A 16,507-nucleotide genomic window follows, 5' to 3' on the forward strand; every position below is an offset into this window, starting at 1 on the left:
TCTTCAACACCTTCTCTCAAGTCATCGGCTCGCCTGGACCTTCCAAAGTGCCGGGATTACAGGCTTGAGCCACCGCGCCCGAAGCCTATTGGAAATTTTAAAGTCTCAGGCGTTTGCCAGTGGCACACCTGCGCTGACACCCAGAGACCAAAGAGCAAGTTCATTTCGGGATTGGAGAAAAGTGTGAGCGGAGGGAAGTGGTGGGATCGGAGAGGAGGGGCAGGATCCACGAATTCAGCTCTCTGCATTCAGCTTCATTCAACTAGGAACCATTTCTGCAGATCAAGGAAAGCTTCCCGGAGGAGGTGGTGTCTAAACTGCGCCCTAATTGACGTTGAGAAGCTGGCCAGACAAAGAGAGGTGGGAGTTCCTGGCAGTGGTAGGGACTTGGCAAAAACCAAGAGTCTGGAGAGGGGTTGATGGGCTTAAAAAACTTGGAATGGGCCTGGTGTGGTGGCTCAGGCCTGTAATCCCAGCACTTTGGGAGGCTGAGGCGGGTGGATCGTGAGGTCAGGAGTTCAAGACAAGCCTGGCCAACACAATGAAACCCGGTCTCTACTGAAAATACAAAAATTAGGTGGGTGTGGTGGCACGCGCCTGTAGTCCCAGCTACTCGGGAGGCTAAGGCAGGAGAATCGTTTCAACCAACCTGGGAGGCGGAGACAGCAGTGAGCCGAGATCGCACCACTGCATTCCAGCCTGAGATACAGAGCAAGACTCCATCACAAAAAAACGAAAAACAGGACCGGGCGCGGTGGCTCAAGCCTGTAATCCCAGCACTTTGGGAGGCCGAGGCGGGTGGATCACGAGGTCAAGAGATCGAGACCATCCTGGTCAACATGGTGAAACCCCGTCTCTACTAAAAATATAAAAAATTAGCTGGGCATGGTGGTGCGTGCCTGTAATCCCAGCTACTCGGGAGGCTGAAGCAGAATTGCCTGAACCCAGGAGGCGGAGGTTGCAGTGAGCCGAGATCGCGCCATTGCACTCCAGCCTGGGTAACAAGAGCGAAACTCTGTCTCAAAAAAAAAAAAAGAAAAGAAAAACAAAAACAAAAAACAAACTTGGAATGATTATGTCAAAGGCTAGGATATAAGGATTTAATGTGTTGAGGCGGACACCTATTCCTCACTTGCTTAGGGACCCCAGACAGGCCCTTCCTCTCACTGATTCAGTTTTTTTCCCCCCAGAATGGGCACAAGCCCCCTTTTTCCTCCAGACCCTCCCCGGCCTGGGAAAATCCACCGAGTGTTCGAGGAGTGGGAGTTCCTTTGAGCCAATCGGTGGTGCCTGAAACCCCGCCTCCTTCACTACCCTTGGGCCAATCGTCGTGTTCTCCTTGAAGCCGGCCGCTTGGCGAGGGTGGGCCAAGGGCTGCGTGACGTCATGTTAGGATAAATCAATGGGAGCGATGAGGAGGCGGGTCGTTTTGGTGATGGACAGGCATTTCGAGACGCCCCTTTAGCGCGGGGCTCGCCGGGAAGCTTTGAGGCGGTGCTGGGGTAAAGGGGCGGGCATTTATGTAGACTTTGCCCAATCACCAGTCGCGCTTTTTGCAATAGACGGGCAGTTTTCCCCATCCCAGGTCGACTTGAGGGGGCGGGACTCTGGGCGCCAGAGTTGGCAAACCCCTGACCTATGATCGACGTCTTCTCTACCCAATAACTAGACGGTATTCTCAGACGGGCTGCCTCCTTTACCAATGAAATCTTCCGGCGGGGTCGCGGTAGGCGGGCCCTAGACCTTCTGGTATAAGACGGTCCCGGGGGAGTGAGGAGAAAGGGGGGGTCTTGGCGGCCGGAGGAGGATTAGGTGCGGGTGAAGATGGCGGCAGCCGAGGCCGCGAACTGCATCATGGAGGTGAGCGCTTGAAGCGCCGCCTTGAGAGGGGGGCGGCTTTGGGTCGGTGTTTCACAGCTCTGTGGTGGGGAAAGGGCTCTAAGTCGGCGACAGGAGGTTAGAGGTCGCCCGCCGCACACGGGGTCACCGCACGCTCCGCATCCGGGGATATCGTTTTAAGTTGCGGTTCCCTAGCTTTCAAGGGCCTTCGGCATCCGGCCTAGCGGAGGGTCTCATCCCCCCTCCCACGTGGAGGGGGGCTGGGGGCGCTTCCGGCCAGGCCCCCACGTGGCCTCGGCGCGGTGGGTGGGGAGGGGGTGTGCCGAGTCCGGTGGCCTGGCGGGCTCCACGTGCGGGACAAAGGCCCCGCCCCCGGCCGGGGAGGGGCGCCCGGGGGGGCGGGGAGGGGGCCCGACCCTCCGTCTGAGGCCACCAGCTCTCCTCCCCGGAGACGCGGGCACACGCCTTGGGGTGGGATTGATCTGGGGCCCACCAAGATGTAGGGAGTCTCTGGGGAAGGGCAGTGCTTCTCAGCCCTTTACAACCTCCTTCCGAGCTCCGGGGACATCTGTTGGGACAGCGGCCCCGGTTTTGTGCGTTCTGGGTTAGGCACTGGAGGAAGACAAAAGAATGGGGTCCCCCCGACCCCGTTTCCCATCTCAGAATTCTCCCCCTAGCCCAGAGCTTTAGGAGTTGGGGGATGGGGCATGCCCCTGTGACCTCCCTCTGGGTGGTTGTGGGGCATCTAGGTGGAGATTTTCCCATTAATAGGTGCCGTGCACCCCCTTGTGGCCATTTCTGGGTGTGTGGGAGGAACATCTTTTTCATGGGGCGTGTCCCGAAGCCCACCTACCGTCGGATTTCTTCCGGGCGGGGGAGGGAGGAGGGTATATCCGCTGGGAATGAGTGGTGGTGGGAAATACGTAGGCTGAGAGCTTTATCCTCTCCTGGAGCCCTTTATCTCCCCCGGGCCTTTGTGAGGGCGGGAGATGACCCCCCCCCCAGGGGGTCCTGAACCCCGGGGTCCTGAGGCTGGCTGCCTGAAAGGGTTTCGAGTTAGGTTGGGTTCTCTTTCAGCCATGTGGGGGAGGTTTCCGTCTTGCGTTTCAAGCCCTCTTGGGCTGGAATTGTCTTGAGGTAGTTTTCAGCGTGATTGAGAAATGGGCCCCCGCGGGAAAACCCCCCAGCACTTCTTATAGGCATCCGCGCTGGCTTGGGAGAGCTGGGGGGAGGGTGCTTGCAGCCTAGTAGGTCATGGCCTGTGATGTGGCCCTTCTTGGAGACTTGGAAAGTGGTCACATCTGGAAGAGATGTAATCTGATGGGACCTCTGTTCTTCCACCCCTTACCTATGGCACTGGCTGGAGGGGCAGGTCAGCTCTCAGGATGCAGTTCCCAGGGGTCACTGCTATGACTTCCCACCCCCTTGGCGGTCTCCTGCACCAGGGCTCTAAGGGTGGAGGAAATATCTTCCCCAGGGGTGGCCTCAGGCTTGGCCGCACCTAGGGGTCTTCAGGGCCTAGGATGGGTGTCTGAATGGAGGCGATGGGCTGACTCCCCAAGCCACTTTCTGGAGTCCTCTCATTCTTAGAGAGTCCAGGGGCTGCCCATCATCCCTGGGACTCCATCTTCCAGGGCAGAGGGTTGTAAGGGAGGGGGTTGGTTCCCGCTGGTTTTGTTTGGGGGCTCCTGAGCCCAAGGCAGGAGCTGGGGACTGGGGTACTAGCTCTGGGGGAGTGCCTGTGGGCCAAACCTCTTTTCTGGAATCCTCTCAGACAAGAGACTGGTTTGCAGAGGTGGCAGATGCCCTGTGGGCATAGCCTGCCAGCCCCCCTCCCTCCTGCTATTCATGGCACCCTAGGATAGGGGTGTGTGTGTCAGGAAGTGTCACCTAATCTGGGGGAGATTATGTGATGAGGGGGAGCGACAGCTGGCGGTGGCCAGTGCCAATTTCCCTGGCCTGGATGGGGGAGGTGTGTGGTCAGCTGCCTGGCCAGAGAGGAGCAACGTGGGGGCGGGCCACCATCTCTCCAGCCACAGCTGGGGTCGGAGACCCCCTTTCTTTTCTCTCCCCTCACTTTTCCCATCCCTTCTTAAGCACCCCACCTCATTACTTGCCCCCTTTGCCACCACTCCCCACAAAGAAGAAGAATTGCTGGAAACCCACCCACCCCACCTCCTGCCAGAGCCCAGGTCCCGCCGCCCAGCCCCCTGCAGCCACTCCTGGTAGCTAATCCTTTTTCCCTGTTACTCTCTCCTAGAATTTTGTAGCCACCTTGGCTAATGGGATGAGCCTCCAGCCGCCTCTTGAAGAAGTAAATATCCTTTTGTGAGACCCCTCCCCACCCTGACCTCCACATCAGTATATCTTGCCACACACTGGCCCTTTCTCGAGGTCTAATCATACCCCTCTTGCTTCAAACCAGTTGACCCCAGGCCCCCAGACACTTAGTAGCAACCCCTCCAGGTTCACGGCCCTGCTGGCCTCCCCCAGTATCAAGGCTACTTCCTTAACTCCACCTCCAGCCCCCCTTTGCCCTTCCCTGTGTCTGCCCCCGTTTTCCTTCCCCTCCCCTCCCCAGCTGTGGGCTGAGCTAGAGACGGGGGCAGAGAGACTGGAGATATGGTAGGCGTGGCTGAGGTATTGGGGTGCTCCCCTGGATGGTGCTCTGGGGGGGGTCGTGGAAGTGGAAAATGGGGCTGTTAGGTTTTGGGGTTCCTGGGGGGCTGTAGGGTTGTCATGGTATGATTTTGGGGGGTTCTATACTATTCTTCAGGGAAAAATAGGGACCTGGAGGTTTAAGAGGCCCTGGGGAGCCCCCAGATCTGACCCACGCTCCCATCGGCCCCCTCCCAGGTGTCCTGTGGCCAGCCCGAAAGCAGCGAGAAGCCCAATGCTGAGGACATGACGTCCAAAGATTACTACTTTGATTCCTACGCCCACTTCGGCATCCACGAGGTGAGTAGGGTCAGTCCCCAAGGCCCCAATCTCAAGGGGGTTAAATGGTGGGGTGGGGGGTGGGCATGGATCTGTTTCCCTACGCATGCGCACTGCTTCCCTGGCAGCAGGCCACCCCTCTGCCCCTCTGCCGTGCACCCCCCAGGGTCGCCTCGCCAAGCCGTTGCCTTGGAGACCGAGGTTAGTCTGAAGCTCTGCAGGGGCCCCTTGCTGAAGGCTGGGGTGGGAACGCGCATGCCTGCTTGGGGCCTTAGCCAGAGGTCAGGCAGGGCCCGCTGGTCTCTGCCGCCCTCTAGTGACCGGCGGTAGGACTGCGTCCTGGCTGCTCCTGGCCTGACAGCTTTTGCACCCTTGAGATCTGACTGAAGACACTGAGACCCCAGAACGCAGCTGGGGTGTCATTCTAAGGAATTTTCTTTTCTCCCGAGGGCTTCTTCATAAAATTGTGGCAAAATGTGTATAAAATTGCCATTAAAAAAATTTTTTTTTTAAGACGGGGTTTCACCATGTTGGTCAGGCTGTTCTTGAACTCCCAACCTCAGATGATCTGCCCGCCTTGGCCTCCAAAGTGTTTGGATTATAGGCATGAGCCACCACACCCGGCCTCCATTTTTTAATTTTTAGAGACAGTCTCGCTCTGTCGCCCATGGTAGAGTGCACATTACTGCAGTCACGGCACACTGCAGCCTCGACTTCCCACCTCAGGTGATGCCCCCACCTCAGCCTCCAGAGTAGCTGTGACCACAGTGGTGTGCCACCACGCCCAGCTGATTTTCTTATTTTTCTGTAGAGATACTCTTGTTGCCCAGGCTGGTCTGAAACTCTCGGGGGTCACGTGATCCTCCTGCTTCGGCCTCCTGAGGTGCTGGGATTGCAGGAGTGAGCCGCCGCCCCTGGCCTGAGGACGTTTCAATCCAGGGTTCCCTGGTTCTTAGGCAGCAGTGGTGAAGTCTGGCTAAGATGGGAGTTTAGTCCATCTAATCTGATTCCTAGTTATTTATTTATTTATGGGATTGTTGTTTTTTTTTTTTGAAATGGAATCTCACTCTGTTACCCAAATTGGAGTCCAGTGACTCGACCTCGGCTCACTGCAAACTTTGCCTACTGAGTTCAAGCGATTCTCCTGCCTCAGCCTCCCCAGTAGCTGGGATTACAGGTGCCCACCATCATGCCTGGTTAATTTTTTTTGTATTTTTAGTAGAGGAGGGGTTTCTCCATGTTGGTCAGACTGGCCTCGAACTCCTGACTACAGGCCAGAGCCCCTGCGCCCAGCCTATTTATTTATTTTTGAGACGAAGTCTCACTCTATCACCCAGACTGGAATGCAGTGGCCAATCTTGGCTCACTGCAACCTCCGCCTCCCAGGTTCAAGCGATTCTCCTGCCTCAGCCTTCCAAGTATCTGGGAATACAGGCGCCTACCCCCATGCCTGGCTAATTTTTGTATTTTCAGTAGAGACCAGGTTTCATCATATTGGCCAGGCTGGTCTCAAACTCCTGACTGTGTGATCCGCCCGCCTTGGCCTCCCGGAGTGCTGGGATTACAGGCACCCGGTGAGTTCTGAGCCACGTCACCGGGCCCTAATCTTATTAGAGGAAACTGGCTGGGCACGGTGGCACATGCCTGTTATCCCAGCACTTTGGAAGGCCCAGGTGGGTGGATCGCCTGAGGTCAGTAGTTCGAGACCAGCCGGGGCAACATGTTGAAATCCCGTCTCTACTAAAAACACAAAAATTAGCTGGGCATGGTGGCACATGCCTATAATAGGCACATGCCTATAATCCCAGCTACCCAGGAGGCTGAGGCAGGAGGATCAGTTGAACCCAGGAGACGGAGGTTGCAGTGAGCTGAGATCGCAGCACTGTACTCCAGCCTGGGCAATGGAGCGAGACTTCGTCTCAAAATACAAATAAATAAAAATAAATACATGATTAAGTAAAAAAGGGAAACTGAGGTGCGTGGCAGGAAGCGGGAGGGGCAAGCTCTGGCCCTCCGAGCTGTGAGGACACCGTGTTCTCCAGCTGGGGATGTGGGGCCCTCATGGCGTGTCTGTGTCGTTCTTCTCCAGGAGATGCTGAAGGATGAGGTGCGCACCCTCACCTACCGCAACTCCATGTTTCACAATCGGCACCTTTTCAAGGACAAAGTGGTGCTGGACGTGGGCTCGGGCACTGGTATCCTCTGCATGTTTGCTGCCAAGGCCGGGGCCCGAAAGGTCATTGGGGTGAGTCTCCAGGGTGGCCGGAGGGGGCCGGGCCTAGGGGAGGCAGGGGGGCCCATTGGGGCTCAGGGATTGGATGGAGGGGATGGGGGTGGGCTGTGGGACTGAGGGGATCTCACCCGCCCTTCTTCCTGGGCCCTCAGATCGAGTGTTCCAGTATCTCTGATTATGCGGTGAAGATCGTCAAAGCTAACAAGTTAGACCACGGTGAGCCCAGAAAGGATGGGTTTTCGGGAGTGGACGGGGTGATGCCTGCTTCCCCAGGGCCCTGCGAGGAGCACTGGGGTCAAGGCCACAGATTCAGCAGCTCCTCTCCCATGGGCTTCTGGGCTGCCAGCAGCCTGAGGGTCAGAGTGTCGAAGTCGCAAGCTTAGCGCCTCAGTCTTAAAATTAGGGCAAGAAGCGCTCTCTAGTTTCTTGAATGAGTCGTAGAGTCGTGTGGTTGGTTGCTGAGGGCCCACCGTGAGAAGCCGCCCGTTTCCCAGCCGCCCTCTGGGTTTAACCAACACTAACTTCAGAGCAGTCTGGACCTACAAGCACATACAAATGTAAATATGTTTACATTTACGTGCATGATTTTCACGCCTGTAGCGTTTCCTACCAGTCTCGGGCCCTTAGCTGCTTTCACCTGCTTTCCAGGATGTTGAGGCTTCCACTCTCCTACGATCACCATCATAGGAACATCCCCAGCGTTTTTTTTTTTTTTTTGTCTGAGACAGAGTTTCACTCTTGTTGCCCAGGCTGCAGTGATCTCGGCTCACTGCAACCTCCACCTGCCTGTGCCTCCCACCGTCTTGGGAATTACAGGTGTGAGCCGCCTCGGAGGCCCGTCTCCCAGCCTTTTAAACCAGTCGTCTGTTGATGGGTGTTGAAGCTGCTCTGAGATTTTCTTTTCCTTTTCTGGGGGGAGGGGCCGAGGCTGGAGTGCAGTGGTGCGGTCACTGCTCTGCAACCTCCGTGTCCTGAGCTCAGGTCACCCCCCCACCTCAGCCTTCTGAGCTGCTGGGACTGCAGGCACATGCCACCACACCCGGCTAACTTTTTTTTTTTTAAATGGTGGGGTTTCACCATGTTGCCCAGGTGAACGTCTGGTCTCAAACATCGGGGCTCAAGTGATCCTCTCGCCTTGGCCTTCTAAAGTTTTGGGATTATGGCGGGAGCCGATGTGCCCAGCCTGCTGTGAGACTTTCATCCCCTGCACATCATGTCATTTCATACACAAACTAGTATATTTGTGAGATCAGTTTATAAAAGGTGATTGCTTGGGTCAAAAGGTTAGTTGTGGCCAAGCGTGATGGCTTATGCCTCTCACCCCTGCACTTCAGGAGGTTGAGGCTGGAGGACTGGCGGAGCCCAGGAGCCTGAGACCAGTCTGGGTGAGAGTGAAATATGAGTTAGTAAGTTTGGGAAGTCTTGTCATATTGCCTTTAAGTCCCCCCCAGCTAGGTTGGTGGGGGTCAGGGAACTCGGGAGTGTGGTAGGTTTCCCTTTAGGAACTGAAGTGATCGTTTTTTTGAAATGGAGTTTTTGCTCTTTCATTCGTGTGTTAGCGTGTATCAGCACTTCATTCCTTTCTCTCTTAATTTCTTTATTTCCTGCTCTGCCTTTTCTTTCCTTTTTTCTTTTTTAGATGGAATTTCATTTTTATTGCCCAGGCTGGAGTTCAGTGGCGCCATCTCAGCTCACTGCAACCTCTGCCTCCCGAGTTCAGGTGATTCTCCTGCCTCAGTCCTGGAGTAGCTGGGATTACAGGCACCTGCCACCACATCTGGTTAAATTTTTGTGTGTTTTCTTCGTAGAGATGGGGTTTCACCATTTTGGCCAGGCTGGTCTTGAACTCCAGCCTCAGGTGATGCACCCACCTTGGCCTTACAAAGTGCTGGGATTACAGGCGAGAGCCACCGGCGCCATCCTTAAGTGATTTTTAAAAAGAGATTATCATAGCGATCGCACAAATCCATTTGAAGCCAGTTCCCACTGTAATGTCATTTTCCTGGTAAACGCATCTGCGAGCATCTTATCTAATAGACGATGCTGTTTTGAGAACATAACCATGCTGTTACTTATTAACTCAAGCCCACCCGGTTGAAAACAAAATCGTAACATCGCCTGATACCCAGCTCACATAAAATTTCTGCTCCTACCTCAAAAATGTCCAGAGCGACGTGTGAATTTTAAAAGAGTTAAGGCTGGGCGTGGTAGCTCATGCTTGTAATCCCAGCACTTTGGGAGGCCAAGGTCGGTGGATTATCTGAGGTCAGCAGTTCAAGACTAACCTGGCCAACATGGTAAAGCCCCGTCTCATTTATAAAAAAGAAAAAATAATAATAAAATAAAATAAAACAGAGTTAAGAGGGTTTGTGGCGGCCAGGTGAGGTGGCTCACGCCTATAATCCCAGCACTTTGGGAGGCTGAGGCAGGCAGATCACGAGGTCAGGAGTTTGAGACCATCCTGGCCAACATGGTAAAATCTCATCACTACCAAAAATACAAAAAAAATTAGCTGGGTGTGGTGGCGCACGCCTGTAGTACCAGCTACTCAGGAGGCTGAGGCAGGGGAGTCTCTTGAACTCAGGCGGTGAAGGATGCCGTGAGCCGAGATGGTGCCACTGCACTACAGCCTAGGCGACAGAAAGACTCCATCTCAAAAAAAAAAAAAAGACGGTTTGTGGCTTCCACTCACTAAGTTCTCTGAACCCAGTGGGGTCCCCAGGCTCTAGCCCCCGGGGGAAGTCAGGGGCAGGCCTCCAGGGGGACTGACGGGCCGCCCCTGTCTTCCTGCAGTGGTGACCATCATCAAGGGGAAGGTGGAGGAGGTGGAGCTCCCGGTGGAGAAGGTGGACATCATCATCAGCGAGTGGATGGGCTACTGCCTCTTTTATGAGTCCATGCTCAACACCGTGCTCTATGCCCGAGACAAGTGGCTGGTGAGGCCCCCAGCGGGACGGGCGCAGCTCGCGTGGGCTGGGGTCCAGGCAGAAGATGAAAACCAGGCTCGATTTTTCCCACAGACGGGACTCCTGTAGGGGCTGGCTGCCAGGTGTGACAGGCCCTGGAGCTAGACAGTGGCAGGGTGATGGTGCGAATTTGCTTTTCCTCTCAGAGCAGCCAGGGAGGTTCTAAGGCTCCCCAGAGCCTCTGCGGGACAGGAGCTGACTGAGATGTACCTGAGGGTCCTCTGGCAGCCGGCCGTGTGGGAAATAGACCAGGGGGTGTGGGGGTGAGTGCAGCTGCATGGTGAAGTGGCTGAGACCAGGGCAGGAGGCCACGTCTTGAGGCAAAACTAGGGGCAGTGTTGCCAGGCCCCACCCTCACCCTGCCCTCTGCAGGCGCCCGATGGCCTCATCTTCCCAGACCGAGCTACGCTGTACGTGACGGCCATCGAGGACCGGCAGTACAAAGACTACAAGATCCACTGTGAGTGCGCGCCCGGGAGCTGCGGGCGGGGCCGGGGCAGGCTGCTGCGGGCTCACCCCTCCCTGCCTGCCTCCCCAGGGTGGGAGAATGTGTATGGCTTCGACATGTCTTGCATCAAAGATGTGGCCATCAAGGAGCCCCTAGTGGACGTGGTGGACCCAAAACAGCTGGTCACCAACGCCTGCCTCATAAAGGTGAGGGGGTGGGTGTGCCAGGTGCCCTACATCGAAACCAAAGAGAGGCCATCCCCTGGCCCTGGTGCAGGGCTTTGGGGCCCAGAGTGTTGGCCTGAGGTCTCAGAACCTGACCTGCCAGCCAGAGGGGTGCTAGAGGCCCAGCAAAGCCACTTTGTCCTTTAACTATCTTGGTGCGCGCTGCTGTGGGAGAGCCAGGCTTGGCACTTGGCGTCTGGCGGTGAGGCAGGCTGGCCCTGCCTCCTCCGAAGCCGGCAGCTAAAGCCCGATGAGACCTGTGCACGGGAAGGCAGAACACCAGGGCGACGAGCGGGTACACAGGCACACGGGCCACTGCAGAGGAGCCCAGGGGATGGGCAGGCTCCGAGACGCGCCTGTGGTCCCAGACGCGCCTGTGGTCCCAGCTGCTCGGGAGGCTGGGCGGGAGGATCGCCTGGGCCTGGGAGTTCAAGGCTGCAGTGAGCTGTATCACGTCACCACTCCAGCCTGGGCCACCGTGTTTTCTTTTTTACTTTTTTACTTCTGAGACTTGGCGACAGCGACTGTTTGTTGAGCTGGGATGTTCGAGCTGGGTGAAGCTGGGTGGCTGGCGGGGGGTTCCTGGCGGGGAGGAGGGAGCTGTTAAGCCGGGGAGGAGAGGAGACTGGAGGGGCAGGGACCCCACTGGGGCCACCCTCTTGAGAGCCGGGGAGCTGGCGCAGGGTTTGAGGTCGGCGTTTGGGTTGCTATTTGAAGTCCCCACCTTGGTGGACTTGTCAAGGGGTTGGGGACAGGGCAGATCTGGGGACCTGCATTCCAGGAGGTCTGGCGGTAGGGTCAGGGCTGAGGAGGCTCTGGACAGCGGTAGGGTAGAGTGCCAGGTTTGGGTGTGGGAGAGAAGGGAGCTAGGAATCTGGGCTTGAACCCAGCAGTTTGTTGGGAGCCAGACATGCAGGATGAGGAATGAATGAGGAGCCAAGGCTGGGCGCCGGTGAGGGGGTGGCCAGCAGGAAGGGGACAACAGGGTCACAGGCCCTCGGGGAGCTGAGGGAGGGAGGAGGGCATGATGCGTGCTGGGGACACATCCGGGAGCTTGCTGTCTCCTGTCCTGCAGGAGGTGGACATCTACACTGTCAAGGTGGAAGACCTGACCTTCACTTCGCCGTTCTGCCTGCAAGTGAAGCGGAATGACTACGTGCATGCCCTGGTGGCCTACTTCAACATCGAGTTCACACGCTGCCACAAGAGGACCGGCTTCTCCACCAGTGAGGCGGGGCAGGCAGGGCTGGGGCCGTCCCCGAGCCAGGGACACCCATGTGGGGGGGGACAGAAACGGGCAGAGAGCCATGGGGACACGGATGTTCCAGTGCAAACTCTGCCATGTAGCTGTCACGTGGCCTTGGGCCTCAGTTTCCCCGTCCACAGAAGGCTGACACAGTCCCTGTCTCCAAACGTCAGTGACGGGGAAGTGACTCACGAACAGCACTCCTGTCAGCTGTCATGGGGGTGGGCGTTCCAGCACAGGGAACGGGAGGCCAAGGCTGGGGTGGGGCCAGCAGGCTGAGGCTGGCTGACCCGGCCACGCCCGCAGGCCCGGAGTCCCCGTACACGCACTGGAAGCAAACGGTGTTCTACATGGAGGACTACCTGACCGTGAAGACGGGTGAGGAGATCTTCGGCACCATCGGCATGCGGCCCAACGCCAAGAACAACGTGAGGCTCCCGGGCAGGGCCGGGGAGGGCACGGGATGAGGGCAGCTGGGGCGGATGGGGGCAGATGGGGGTGGGGGAGCAGGTGCCTCTGCCTGTTCCCAGGTCCCTGAGCTCCTCAGCCCACACCTGTCTACACAGCAGGATTTCTTGAGCATTTACTAGAAGCTGGGCCTGGGGACCCAGGCCAAACCCTCGCCGTCCTGGTACTTCCACTCTAGACAAGGGGATCAGTGATAGGGAGCCGCCAGTCGGAGGTGGCCTCTGTCAGGCTGGGAGCAGGGCAGACAGGTGTTGTGAGTGGGCTGCAGGGCAAGAGGCGGTCCTCAGCAGAGTGCACGGGGCTTCCTCGCCCAGTGTCAGGCCTGAGGAAAAAGGCAGCTGTTTGGTGTGTTTTCCGATCCCCTTTCTTTTTCCTCCTGAGCACCTGGCAGGAGCTGCCATCACCTAAGACGGGGCTTCCAGGAGAGTGGGTCTAGGCAGAGGTCCAGTGTGGCAGGTCTGAGCAGCAGGAGGACGGAAGGCCTGGAACCTGGAGTCTCAGGGAGCGGTCTGGGCTAGAAGTGTGGGTCCCGGCCCATGGGTGCAAGGCCAGGTGGCACTCAGGGCAGTCACAGAGTGTGGACCCCAGGATGCTCCTGAGCCCGTGACAGCAGCAATTCTCAACTTGGTGGGTTCATTGCCCCCCACAGAGAATGTTTGTTACCATCTGTAGACACTCATGGTTGTCACTTGGGAGAAGGGGTGCTCCTGGCATCTGGTGGGTAGGGACAGAGGGGATGGTAAACGTCCCACATCCACATGACTGCCCCCTACAAAGACTCATGCGGCCCCCAAGGGACCATGGTGCCAGCTGGGAAAGACACCAGAGAGGGAGGAGGTGGCCTCCAGACCATCGGCGACAAGTCATCTTCACATGCTGGAGGGTATAGGGGGTCTCCAGGAAGGCTGGGAGTAGAGGAGCGGAGACAGCGGGCTGGACCGTTTTGTTTCACTGTAAAGTTTGCCTGAGGAGGAAGTGGGCTCGGGAAAGGTTTTGTTTTTTACGAAAGAAGCAATCACTCCATTGCTGATGGGAATCGTCTTGATGGGGAAACCCAAAGGTAAGGGACAGCAGCCGGGCTCTGTGTCGAGTGAGCCTAGTGGGCTTGAGGGTGTCCATGTGGAGCTGTCACTTGCCAGGGTCAGGTCAGCTGCTCGGGCAGGATCCCCGGTTGGGGTCTGCAGCGTGGAGACGGCAGGAAGCCGGAGCCCACCTGGGTCTCGGGGAGGGCGCGTCATCACGTGACCGGTCTGCGGCCCCTGCCGCCACCTCCTGATGGGGTTCCGCCCTCACACCCCCCTCTCCCACAGCGGGACCTGGACTTCACCATCGACTTGGACTTCAAGGGCCAGCTGTGCGAGCTGTCCTGCTCCACCGACTACCGGATGCGCTGAGGCCCGGCTCTCCCCGCCCTGCACGGGCCCAGGGGCTGAGCATTCCTAGGCGGTTTTGGGGCTCCCCTTTCCTCTCCCTCCCGAAGAAGAGGGTTTTAGGGGCCTGGGCCGGGGGGATGGGGAGGGCACATCGTGACTGTGTTTTTCATAACTTATGTTTTTATATGGTTGCATTTACTCCAATAAATCCTCAGCTGGGGTCTGGCTCTGCTTCCTGGGGGCAAAGCGGGTTGGGGTTCCCTTTGCAGGTGCTGAGGTGCCAGGCTGAGCAGTGGGGGACCGGCCTTGGCGCCTGCTGCTGGCTGCCATTCTGTGGATCTGCGTCTCCCCTCCCCCTGTCTCCAGGCCTCTTGGTCCCCTCTTGGGGTCCCTGCCCTCCACAGCTCTCTTCTCAGGGTCTTCATCCAACTCTTTCATCCTCCTCCTGGGGCTGCACCCCCCGTCCCCATGGTGCCCCTGAGCCTCCTTCCTGGCGGAGGATGGGGTTGGCTTTCCAGCACAGCTGCCCCTCAAGTTTCCCAGAACAGCCTGCCCACCTCCCCCTAGCACTCACATTGTTCCTGTTCGGGACCCTCCAAGGCCAGCTAGGGCTGACTGTGCTCCGCCCTCTGCAGCCGGGGACACCGAGTGGGTTGGAGGTGTCTGCTGGGGAGGACAGAATTCCTCAAAGCTGTGTGGCCCTGCTTCCTGCCCTAGAATGCCTTGGGGCTTAGGACTGGGGCATTGGAGTCGCAGCTGTAAGGTGGCGGGGCCTGCCCACCCTCCAGAGGCCAAGATAAGGCCTCTCTGCTGCAGCCGTGGTGTCTGTGCCCACCCTTCCACTCGGAGGCTGGCCACGGGGTCGTGGGTCCTCCACAACACTCACACGACCTGGTTGATCCAGGACCCCCTCCACGTTGACAGCCCTGGCTACACCTGCTTCAGTGCAACTGCAGCCCCTGGCCTTTCCTAGTGTGCTGGGAGTCTCCCCTGCTCCACACCAAGCGGGGCGGCATCTGCACTCTCCCTGCATTGCCTGCCCCCTGAGGTTCCAGGGTCTGCTGTCTACTAAACTGCTTCCTGACAGGGTGAGAGTGAGGTTGCATCTACACGTGGAGCTGGCGCTTCCCCACCCTCACCCCTTTTCGTGGAAGCCAGCTGCTTAGCTACTTGGGGGTGTCAGTGGCCCCATCCTATTTCCCAGGCTTTAAAGGTAGCAAGTCTCCACAGGCCTCCCGGGGCGTAGACAGCTCGGGTATGACTCGCACACCCAGTGACGGCCCCGGAGCTGCAGTGTGGGAGGCAGGGACCTGGGTTCAAATCCTGCCCCTCTGGCGTGGGACAGGCTCTTGTCATAGATTTTTGGCCTCAGTATTCCCTGCCTGAGAAGTGGGGACCAGCCCAGTTTCCTTGCTCTAGAGCTGCACAGAGACCATCAGCTGGCACGGGAGCGGGGTGGTGTGGCTGCAACTCCAGACCACAGGTCCTGACCTGCCTTGCCCATGATGACTGCCCACATCCTCCTCTGCTGTTGTTCCTCGCCTTCTCTGCCCAAGGGGACCCGGACTCTGCGGCCCGGTGAGAAAGGCCGGTGGCAGTCGGACAGGGCGGGAGGGAGACCGTAAAGGGTTCGCACACCCTCCCGGCCATGGTTTTCCTCCTCTGTGGAATGGGCAGGTGATCTGTAAGCGCACCCCGCTGGTCTTGGAGTGCTAGGTGCCCACCTCCACCACGCCCCACCTCTCTATTTGGTTTGAACCCCGTCTTCTCCCACACTCCCTCTCCAGGCCAGGAGTGCACCAGGACGCCCTCCAGCACCGTGAGCACGTATGGTCCCTGGGCGTACGCTGGACTCACCGCCTGTTGGAGCTCATACACTGGATTCACTCACCTCCTCCAGGGAGCCCTCAGGAAAGTCTAGCCTCGAGCCCCAGGACCCCTATAGCTATGGGCGCCAGTGGCGGTTGCACAAGGCAGAAGCTCGGCCCAGCTCCCAGGACTCAGGCCTGCAGTGAGGGGCCAGCACAGTGCCCAGCTCGTTGGGTGACCTCAGGCACAGCTGGTCACCTCCCCGGCTTCAGTTTGCCTGTCTGTATATTGGCACTTCTACCCCACGTTTCTTCTCCCCTAACTCCAGCCCCTGAGACCATCTTCCCCAGCCCCTCCCCAGGCTGTGACTGGGCTGGACAAACAACACTGTGGACCAGAGCTGAATAAACAAGCATTAGTGCCTGCTTCTCTGTACCTATTTCGGCCACTCAGTCGGGGCTGGGTCTCTAATATACCCTTCTCTATTTTCTATGCTGCTTCTCCCTCACGGAAGTCCCACTGACTGTCTAACTTAAATCCAATCGCTGTAGTGCCTCCTTTTTTTTAGTTTTTCTTTTTTTGAGGTGAAGTCTCTCCGTTGCCCAGGCTGGAGTGCAGTGGGAGGATCTTGGCTCACCACAACCTCCGCCTCCTGGGTTCCAGCGATTCTCCTGCCTCAGCCTCCTGAGAGCTGGGACTATAGCTGCGTGCCACTATGACCGGCTGATTTTTGTGTTTTTTTCTTTTTGTTTTTTTTTTTTTATTAATTTTTTATTAATTTTTGTGTTTTTAGTAGAGACGGGGTTTCACTATGTTGGCCAGGCTGGTCTTGAACTCCTGACCTCGTGATCCACCCGCCTCGGCCTCCCAAAGTGACGGGATTACAGGTGTGAGTTGCTGCGCCTGGGAGCGCCTCCTTCTTGCCAACTCAATCCATGCACTTTCTGTGGGTGGTTTTGGGGGG

The 16,507-nt window shown here is 57.5% G+C and overlaps 2 protein-coding genes across 6 annotated transcripts; both read left to right on the forward strand.

Annotated features, from left to right (window-relative positions):
* Positions 1-1,780: 1,780 nt before the first annotated feature.
* Positions 1,781-13,954, forward strand: PRMT1 (protein arginine methyltransferase 1). Of its 5 annotated transcripts, none has more exons than XM_035284229.3 (11): positions 1,781-1,860; positions 4,100-4,153; positions 4,696-4,797; positions 6,866-7,021; positions 7,162-7,225; positions 9,803-9,945; positions 10,348-10,435; positions 10,514-10,629; positions 11,723-11,873; positions 12,200-12,321; positions 13,672-13,954. In XM_035284229.3, exons 1-11 carry the CDS (start codon positions 1,825-1,827, stop codon positions 13,753-13,755), a joined length of 1,116 nt encoding a protein of 371 aa, XP_035140120.1. In that variant the 5' UTR covers positions 1,781-1,824; the 3' UTR covers positions 13,756-13,954. The 5 variants fall into 5 exon arrangements, with proteins under 5 accessions (XP_035140120.1, XP_035140121.1, XP_078215577.1 ...); XM_078359451.1 differs by lacking the exon at positions 1,781-1,860 and adding an exon at positions 1,960-2,141; XM_035284230.2 differs by lacking the exon at positions 4,100-4,153.
* A 1,137-nt stretch (positions 13,955-15,091) lies between these two features.
* On the forward strand, positions 15,092-15,978 carry ADM5 (adrenomedullin 5 (putative)). Its single transcript, XM_003735635.4, is given in 5 exon segments — positions 15,092-15,255; positions 15,258-15,312; positions 15,522-15,624; positions 15,626-15,752; positions 15,755-15,978. Coding segments are annotated over 5 exon segments (501 nt in total). The 5' UTR covers positions 15,092-15,236; the 3' UTR covers positions 15,952-15,978.
* Positions 15,979-16,507: the final 529 nt, after the last annotated feature.

Source organism: Callithrix jacchus, chromosome 22, assembly GCF_049354715.1.
Source record: "Callithrix jacchus isolate 240 chromosome 22, calJac240_pri, whole genome shotgun sequence".
Lineage (NCBI taxonomy): Eukaryota > Metazoa > Chordata > Mammalia > Primates > Cebidae > Callithrix > Callithrix jacchus.

Bases quoted from the DNA above. Each gene is read 5' to 3' on its own strand.
- PRMT1 (XM_035284229.3), top strand. From the start codon at position 1,825: ATGGCGGCAGCCGAGGCCGCGAACTGCATCATGGAG. The intron at 7,022-7,161 runs GTGAGTCTCCAG...CTGGGCCCTCAG, and splicing joins GGGCCCGAAAGGTCATTGGG to ATCGAGTGTTCCAGTATCTC. The intron at 12,322-13,671 runs GTGAGGCTCCCG...CCTCTCCCACAG, and splicing joins GGCCCAACGCCAAGAACAAC to CGGGACCTGGACTTCACCAT.